Source organism: Ctenocephalides felis, unplaced genomic scaffold (assembly GCF_003426905.1).
Source record: "Ctenocephalides felis isolate EL2017-DRISC unplaced genomic scaffold, ASM342690v1 CF-g0.4_SCAFFOLD_02200, whole genome shotgun sequence".
Classification (NCBI taxonomy): domain Eukaryota; kingdom Metazoa; phylum Arthropoda; class Insecta; order Siphonaptera; family Pulicidae; genus Ctenocephalides; species Ctenocephalides felis.
The window spans coordinates 1-10,161 of NW_020538354.1; the positions used below are offsets into that span (position 1 = coordinate 1).

A 10,161-nucleotide genomic window follows, 5' to 3' on the forward strand; every position below is an offset into this window, starting at 1 on the left:
TTTGGTTGGGCATCCTTGCACTTTTTTTGGGTAACAAAAAATAATAAAAAGCAATAATTAGTCAGAAAGGACCTTCAATTTTCTTCTATTTCCATTCATATGTATCTTCTATTCTTTCAGAGATATAATAATGAGAAGTTGGGTTGTTTATTTTGAATGGATTTTTTTTTCATGAAATCATGAGTTGTTTGAAAATCATTTTTACTAAAATTGTGGTATTTTCTAGAATCCATCAAAATCTCTTAAACCAAGTTAATTGTAGATGGAATACGATAATTTTTAATTTTGGTGGAAAAAATAAACTTGAAAATTTCATTCAGATGGAAAAAAGCATTGTATGCGTCTTTTATTTGCATGATAGCTTTTACACGCAAAAGTACTCATTTTAAAACTATTTTGAGCACTATAAAAACCCATTTTCATATCTAGTTTAATATTGTTCCTAGAACACTATAAAACAGCGATTTATTAAGATTTTAATTTATATAATTTTGTTTATTCCATTATTTTCGTTAAAATGTATATTTTATATTGAATTATAATTGTATGTTTGAGACGCAATCACTGACATCTAGTGATGTGCCAAGTCGAATCAAGTGATTCGAATCATTCGAATCAAGCCTTTAACGACTTGATTCGAATCAGATTTTACTTGATTCGAATCAACTCGTATCAAGCCGCGAAATATTTACTGTGATAAAACATGTGTGAACACAAAGTTTCATAAATATAAAAAAAATGTTTTAATTTAATTCAATATTATAATAATATAAATAATAATAATAATAAATATAAAAAATAATAATAATAAATATAAAAAATAAATCTTGAAATAAATCATGCGAGTCACCCGCCTTTAATACGCTTAAATGTATCACCCGACTCCAATTTATATGACTTTAACCGCATTCAAGTCGATATATGAATTCATCCGAGTTCCTATGACTCAAACCGACTTATCCCGACTTCAAGTCGTTATGAATTGATTCGAGTTCCTATGACTCAAACCGACTTATCCCGACTTCAAGTCGGTATGAATTTATCCGAGTTCCTAAGACTCAAACCGACTTATTTCGACTTCAAGTCGCTATGAATTCATACGAGTTTATATGACTCAAACCGAATCATCCCGAGTTCAAGCGGCTTGAACCATATGAGTTCGAAACATGTGTCTGTGTCTTAGCGTATCGACTTATCGACTTGCGTGTTTGTTTATTTTTGACTAAGCGCTGAGAGCCAATTTTTCATGAAATACAAAAAACTCATTTAGATAATAATAAGTACGCGTTTTAGATTTTAAATGTTATAACATTTATCAACTACACAACGAGTTTCATACACATACAAAATTATCATATTTTAATTATGTAAGTAATGGCAAATTCACACAAATGAAATATTATTAATCTTTACAGTAGTGGATTGATTTTTAAGTCATTCATAAGACGTTAGATTCAGCCCCCTGTTTAGATTAGATCTAAACAATCAATAATATAAACATGCATTCGTTCAACGTAAGATTAAGAATATTGTTTTATATGCTTTAGTGAAAGAGAAGTGCTTGGTTATATTTTACTGTAAATTCATTTGAAAATTTATTTGACCGTCTATTAAATATTATTTAATAATTTTTGTAATATATTTAATCGATAGTAATTTGTGTTTACAATCGTTACTTTATGAGTCAGTGTGTGTTTGCTTTTCCCGATTTTCACATAGATTTTGTTTTTACTGGCTAATTATAATTATTAAAAATGCCTCCCACTAAATCAAGCGTCGCTTGGCAGTTTTTCACAATTAATGCTGATAATAATAAACTGGTGTGTAAATTGTGCTCATTAAGCTATTGTAAATCTGGAAGTACAACCACTCTCGTTAATCATTTAAAAAACAAACATATTATTGAATATAGTGAAGCTGTAGCAGCTAATCCAGTGACATTTCAAAATGTGAGATCTGCTGTTAATGTGGTTAATCTTATAACGCAACCTGTAGTGCCAAATGTCTCACAACCAATTTTGAGTACTGAGGCTCCTGCAAAACGTTTGAAACAAATGCGGCTTACTATTCCTGGTAAAATTAATCAAAAAGCTGGCGATGATGCTTTAATGAACATGATTCTTTTAGATATGCAACCGATACAGATAGTGGAAAATGATGGATTTAAAAAGTATTCGCGAATTCTAAATTCAGATTATGTATTACCTTCCAGAAAAGTACTCACGCGTATGTTAGAGGAAAAATATGAAATGCATAGTGCGGAAGCAAAGGCAAAACTTACATTTGTCGAAAACATTGCAATTACGACTGATATATGGAGTAGCGATAGCCAGAAAAGTTTTCTTAGCGCATCTGCTCATTTTATTAAAGATAGCAAATTAAATTCATTAGTCATAGCAACAATAGAACTCAGAGAAAATCACACGTCACAATCACAATCTGTGTTAATTGAATGGCAAATCTTTGATAAAGTTGATATTGTTGTGACTGATAATGCGCCGAATATGAAGAAAGCTATTACTTTATTTTGAATAAAAAAATTTATCGTGCGTAGCTCACACATTAAATTTAGTTGTTAAAAATTGTTTAGATAAAGACAAAAAATTGTGAACTTCTTATCGCAATCACAAAACCTAGAGCGATTGTAGCACATTTTAAACATAGTGTGAAATCGTCAGGTATTCTGCAAGGATTACAAAAGCAAATGAACTTAGATGTTATTACTTTATCACAAGATATACCAACTAGATGGAATTCTACTTTTTATATGTTCGAAAAGTTTTGAGGTTAAAGTTGCACTATGTGCAGCTTTGCCTTTAATAGATTCTCCTCCACCAAACCTGAGTTTTGCTGAGTGGGCTATTTTAGAAGATTGTGTGAAAATTCTACAGCCACTGGAAATTGCAACCAAAACATTGTCAGGTGAATTTTATCCCACCTTATCCAGTGTAATACCTATAATTCAAGGGGTAAAAAATTCTATAAATAAAAGAACGCCAACAACTAATGCCAGGAAGAATTTGCAACAAATCTTGTTGAGAAATATAAGTCAAAGATTTGGTTATTTAGAAAATGATGAAATTACAGCAAAAGCAACAATTCTTGACTCCAGATATAAGAAAAAAGCCTTTGGATTAGAGAGTTGTGCGGATAAAGCAATGGCTTTGGTTTTAGATGAAGTAAAAGAAATGACTACGGCAGAACATATTGAAGAGGCCGAAAATAATGAACCATTATCAGTACCGTCAAAGCGTCAAACCCTAATATAGATGATGAAATCTGGGAAAATTTTGATATGCGTGTGGTTCAGACAATAGAACAAACTTCAATCTCTCTTCCAGAAAGATTATTGCAAGAATATATAAATTTGCCATATTTGAATAGAAAGCAAGATCCTGTTCAGTTTTGGGAGGAAAGAAAAAACATATATCCTGCTTTATATAAAATGGCGAAAAAATATTTATGTATACCGGCAACATCCGTTCCGTCAGAGCGCTTATTTTCCAAGGCTGGCATGTTGACTAATCAACGACGGAATAGGTTACAACCAAATAAATTAAATCAACTATTATTCCTTAATTCTTATTATTCAGAAAAATATTTGTAGTCATTAGTTATATTTGTAGCAAGTTTATTATTATATATATTAATATAAATGTATTAATCTCTGCACTTTTTGGAATTAATTGCTTACTAAATTAATAAATTCACTTATAAAATTATTAAAGTGATATTATTTCTTGTCTTAAATTATAATTGTTCATATATGAACTTGATTCGAATTGATTCGAATCATGATTCGAATCAGGTTTTTTTCTGATTCGAATCACTCGAATCAGGAAATTTTCGAGTCGGCACATCACTACTGACATCCAACCGTGAGACGCATGCGCAGACTGCATCGCCTGTCAGACGCATGTTGACTCTATCTTATTATATTATTTTAATTTTTAGCACGTCTCAGCTGCTTTTCGGCAATAACAATGTAAACATTACATTTTTCTTATTCTTAATAATAAATATATTATATTTTAATATTGTCTTAGCCTATAAGTGAATAGAAATGTTTGGCAAATGACAGACTTCACTTGTTTTTAATGTCAAACTATGCCTTAAATATTTTCAAGGTCAAACAATGATGAGCGGTTTTTGTAATTTTTTCCATGTATTTACAATCTAACTATATTTCTATGAATCTAAAAATTCTAGAAAATTTGCCGAACAAACTTCAGGAAGATTCATGATAATCCGTATTATAGTTTAGGAGGATTAACCATTCATACATTGTTACAGAAGAATTTTATATATAAGATATATATATATATATATATATATATATATAATAAAAATGTTTCTTGGGCATCCATCCAGTAATTAAAAAACAGTTTTAATGAAAAATGTTTTTATTTAGAGAACATACGTTTCGGGTCTTGATTTGACCCATTTTCAGTGCTACAATTAAATAATTCAGGGTTACAAATTAAAACAATATAAAAAATACATATTTAACAGACAAAAATAAGTAAAACAATGTATATGAAAAGTATATATGAAAAACAACAATAAAATAAACAAATGTAAAGAAACTCACCATACAAATAAACTTTGAAAAATAACACAAAAACACACAAAATTGCACGAAAAAAATAAATATGAAATAAAAAATTGATGAAACGTCGAGTTATGAAAATTTAAAAAATTGTAAAATTAAAATAAATGATAAAAGGTTGTCATATATCTCCCTTCCGCCTTTTTGTCTTTTGAATTTCGCGGCTATGTACAAAGCGCTACAGAGCTCGTATCTGGCAATACTATACATAATTTAAAAGGTCTTGACATAACCTACAAAACGACGCTATGCATGATTAGTTTGGATATTGCGTTCAACAGTTATAGACGTGTAAACATGGAGTTCACTAACGCCGAAATTCGCGCTATTTTAAAGTTTTCCTTCGTTAAAGGCAAATCCGCTAGAGAAACGTTCCGTGAGATTAATGGTGTTTTGGGGGATGGTACTCTATCACTTCGAACCGCGGAGGAATGGTTTCGACGATTCAGAGCCGGTGAAAACGACACCATGGATAAGCCAGCCGGCGGAAGACCTGTGACGACAAATACCGATCAAATCATGGAATACATCGAGTTAGACCGGCATGTGGCATCTCGTGACATCGCCCAGGAGATGGGAGTTAGTCACCAAACCATTTTAAACCATCTGCAGAAGGCTGGATACAAAAAAAAGCTTGATGTTTGGGTGCCGCATGATTTGACGCAAAAAAACCTTCTGGACCGAATCAACGCCTGCGATATGCTGCTGAAACGGAACGAACTCGACCCATTCTTGAAGCGGATGGTGACTGGCGACGAAAAATGGATATCATACGACAATATCAAGCGAAAACGGTCGTGGTCGAAGGCCGGTGAATCGTCCCAAACAGTGGCCAAGCCGGGATTGATGGCCAGGGAGGTTTTGCTGTGTGTTTGGTGGGATTGGAAGGGAATCATCCACTATGAGCTGCTCCCATATGGCCAGATGCTAAATTCTACCATCTACTGCGAACAACTGGACCGCTTGAAGCAGGCGATCGACCAGAAGCGTCCAGAATTGGCCAACGGGAAGGGTGTAGTGTTTCACCAGGACAACGCCAGACCACACACTTCGTTGATGACTCGTCAGAAGCTACGGGAGCTCGGATGGGAGGTTTTATCGCATCTACCATATAGCCCGGACATAGCGCCAAGTGATTACCACCTGTTCCTGTCCATGGCGAATGCCCTTGGTGGTGTAAAGTTGAACTCAAAAGAGGCTTGTGAAAAGTGGCTGTCCGAGTTCTTCGCAAATAAGGAGGGGGGCATCTCTACGAGGGAGGTATTATGAAGTTGCCGTCTAGATGGAAACAGATTATCGAACAAAACGGCGCATATTTGAACTAAATCCGATCACTGTAACACTTTTTATAAAGCATTGAATAAAGAGCAAAAAAGCGAAAGGGAGATATTTGACAACCTTATATATTTTATTATAAAAAAGCTTATTCCAAATAATTCCAAATAAAACGAACATGTTGTCAGTTTGGAAAATGTGTTACGTGTGTGTGCGTACACATTTTACGAGAGTAAAATGTGTGCTTACGTGCTTGCGGAAAATAGTGGAAACTGTATCGTCATTGGATGAGAGAACGGGATAGAGAGAATTTTAGTGGTTTCATATTGCGAAGATTTTCTCAGCGATCATGCGCAGTAGGAACATAGAAAAAATATACATCCATAATCAACGGTTAAACACACTATGTGGATCAAAATGAAAATATAAAAAACATAGGGTGCGTTCGACTTGGACGCTTACGCGCTGTGAGCGCTCACGCTTATAAGCACGAATTTTTAGCGTTCGACTTGGCCGATAAGCGCTCAGAACCGATAACTAAATTCCGTTCGTTTTGGATACTGTGAGCGTCAATAAGCATCAAAATGGCGGCAGCTGTCTGTCAAATTATAAATAATTTATTAGAAATTATCAATGATGAGTCTGATGATAGTGATGAGTTTGATATGATTGAAGATAGTGATAATGATATGGAATGGAAGTATTGCGAAGCTCATTTGAATTTATCTTTAAAAAAAGAAACTATACCAAGAATAAAAAACTTTGTGGAAGAGGTTATACCAGCATTTTCAGATAATGAATTTAAATCTCATTTTAGGTAAATATTTATTTCAATTTGAGGATTTAGTTAACAAAAAATTATCTTAACCCTTCAGTTTAATTACATGCAAATAATATGTTTTTAAATTTTAGACTGTTCCGATCAACATTTGATTTTGTTCGTGAAAAAATTGAACCATCGTTGATCAGAAAAACCCCAGGATGTGAAATCACCAGACAAACAATTATTTATCGCTTTATGGAAAATGGCTACCCCAGATTCGTATCCGTATAATTAAAAAATCTTACTTATATTTTGAATAACTATAATTATTAAAAATTAAATATTAACCTAATACATTGTTCTTTAAGCTCAATTTGCCAAAGGTTTGGTGTCAGTTTTGCAACAGCGTGGTGGAGTGTGCGAAGGGTTACATTAGCTCTAGTCGAAATAGCTCCAAATTGTATTATCTGGCCTGAAAATGAAAAGCTTGCTGAAATTTCTACTGAATTTGAAGCTACAAGCGGCTTTCCCAATGTTATCGGTGCAATTGACGGAACACATATAAATATACCTGCACCTCGAGAGCATCCGGAATGTTATGTCAACAGAAAAAGACATCATTCAATTCAATTACAAGTAAGTAAGCAGTCATGTGAATTAACAACATTTGTAAATATTCATTTTTACTGTTTGTTCAAAAATAGGCTATTTGTGATGCTCGATGTAAATTTATTCATTGTTATGCTGGAATAGTTGGTTCTGTACATGACGCACGGGTATTACGTCTGTCAGAAGTGAATGATTACCTCAACGATGAACATAAATTCCCGAACGAATCTCATTTAGTCGGCGATGCAGCTTACCCTCTTCACAAACATTTACTTACACCATATCGAGATAATGGGCACTTATCAGCAAGACAAAAAAATTATAATTTTTGTCATTCATCTGCACGTATAGCAATTGAACGTGCATTTGGATTACTTAAAAAAAAGATTTCGCAGTTTACTGACAGTTCTCGACATGAATCGAACTGATTTAATTCTTGAGTACATAATCGCTTGTTGTGTCATGCATAATATATGTTTATTAAAAAACGATGAATTACCGGTGGAGGAAGTAAAAGAAACAAATTGGAAACATAAATGAAATTTATTATAATAGAATTTTACCTGCTGCTGGTGTTGATAAACGAAATCGTATATGTGAGCAATTAATTATAAGAAATGTTTAATGAAAGCAACTATAAGTCATTTCAATAGCTAAAAATTACAATTATGAGAAATGAACATGAACAAACTATGATAAGATTTTTATAATTATATACACAAGAAAATTGTAAATTAAAAATCAAATAATAATATACATTTAATAAATTATTTAATCATGTAAATTAGCATTATTAGAATTAGAATTAGCTTTTACAAGCTTTTCTAATAACTCTAAAGCTTGTTGTTTATATTTATTTGATTCTTTAGCTTTTTGTTCTTTAAACGCCATGTATTCCCTGAAGCGACGGTCCTCATTTTCTTCGCTTATCCTAGACCTTTCTTCTAATGCAGCAATTACATCGCTAGCGGGGGTACTTTTTGCTTTTTTTCCTGCCAAAAAAAAATTATATTATTAGCATAGAGAAATCCTCAAAACAAATTAAATATCCTTACGGTTTGCTTCAATATCCATGTTACTGCTACTGCTACTCCCGCAACTAGCTTCGGATAAAGTCCTTTTTTTCCCAGTTGAAGAGCAAGTCGATACAGGTGTTATTGAAGGTTTATTCCCGATCAGATCATCCATTAACTTAAAAAATAAAAAATTTCAAAAATTATGGTTTTCTGGAAATATAAACAGAGTTACCCTTACAGTCAGATATGGCCAATACTTAGCTGAATTTCCAGACTTGTTATTGTGGTCTCTTATTTTCTTATAGGTCTTTTTCATCCCTGAAAACTTGGATAAACACTGAAGACCTGTGATGATGTATCCGTGAGTATTCAGTACTGCACTAATTTCCTGTCATAATTTCTTTTGCAACATTTTCCCACTGATAAAATTCATTTGTCGTTTTTCGTATTCATCGAGAAGCAAAAGAATTGCTTCGTGGGGCCATTTAAACGCTGTAATAAACAATTGGCTGTTGAATTATATGCATATTAATCGATTTTGTTTTGTCCTGATTAAAATTACCTGATTCTTCACTTTCAATTTTCATGAATTCAATACTTACATCGCCATTTAAAAAAGATTGTGAAGTTTCAGGTTCATCTATTTCGGTTTCTAAATATTTACCATTGCGTAGATGAAAATTGAATTAATAATACAAATTTAAACTTATCATGACAATCAAATTATTTTAAAGTATTTAACAATTTCATGGATATTAAAACCCAAAATATTAATGAAACCTATCGCTAACAATACGAGCAGATTGTTTAGCCTCTAGTATTTTCAATCTTACAAAAGTTGCATCTGAAATTAATATAAGCCATTTCACCCAAAAAAATAAGATTTTTAAATAGTACAACAATTGATGGAATCGATTAAGTCACTTATTACTTAAGGATTAAAACAAAGTAGATTTTTTTTTTTTATTTATTTAGCAATATAAACATTTGATATATCCTATTCTCAGACAGGCGGGGGTGCCTGGTATAAGAGATTATGGATTGCTTTATACATTTATGCCTATATCTATTTCATATTATTTTATTTTAAAATATCACATTTTATATAAGAAATTAAGTATAAGAGTCATATTTAACTAATAGGGTCAATCTTGTTTATATCTAGTATAGATAGTATTTTAATTCTTAATTCTAATCTATAATTCTATAATTCTAAAGTCTATAATTCTAAATGTTCTAGCCTTTTAAGGGTGTAAAAAAGCAAAATTGAAACAAAACTTCATCCTTACGTTAACGTAATAAAACCTTCAACCAAACGTAATAAAAATCTTGAATATTTTCCCTTTTAATTAATAAATTGATATATACCTGTTCGTAGTCGCTCTAATTCTTGATCCGTAACAGTAATTCTTTAATTTTTATTTGTTTCTGAATCAAATAGATCAACAGAAAATAATTGTAATGCACAACTCGCCATTTTTGCGTAATTATTGAACTATGAAAAAAATGAAATTAGGGTTAGCATATTCTTAAGTTGCATTCGTTTTGACAGACAGTAAAAACAACTGACGCTCACGCTCACGCTGCCCTACCTCTGTGGCGTGAGCATATGTGAGCGCAAAATATGTGCTACGAGCATCCTACGATGATGCTACGAGCGTACTTATGCTACACTCACAGCGCCAAGTCGAACGATGAAAGCGCGCTCACGGCGCGCTCACAGCGCGTAAGCGTCCAAGTCGAACGCACCCATAATATAACCATGATAGACAATGTAAAAATGAAAAAATATGTGATGAAGAGAATTTTTTTTTTTTTTTTTTTTTTTTTTATTTTAATAATTTTTACAACTGTCCTGAAACGGACAACAAGTAAAATATTTGACATGA

The 10,161-nt window shown here is 32.4% G+C and overlaps 2 protein-coding genes across 2 annotated transcripts; both read left to right on the top strand.

The window, feature by feature from the left end:
- Positions 1–1,754: 1,754 nt before the first annotated feature.
- Positions 1,755–2,531, top strand: LOC113380533 (zinc finger BED domain-containing protein 4-like). Its single transcript, XM_026619729.1, has one exon. It carries the CDS (start codon positions 1,755–1,757, stop codon positions 2,529–2,531), a length of 777 nt encoding a protein of 258 aa, XP_026475514.1.
- Positions 2,532–6,909: 4,378 nt separating this feature from the next.
- On the top strand, positions 6,910–7,684 carry LOC113380534 (putative nuclease HARBI1). Its single transcript, XM_026619730.1, has 3 exons — positions 6,910–6,932; positions 7,016–7,283; positions 7,352–7,684. The coding sequence occupies exons 1-3, from the start codon at positions 6,910–6,912 to the stop codon at positions 7,682–7,684; spliced, it is 624 nt and encodes a 207-aa protein (XP_026475515.1).
- Positions 7,685–10,161: the final 2,477 nt, after the last annotated feature.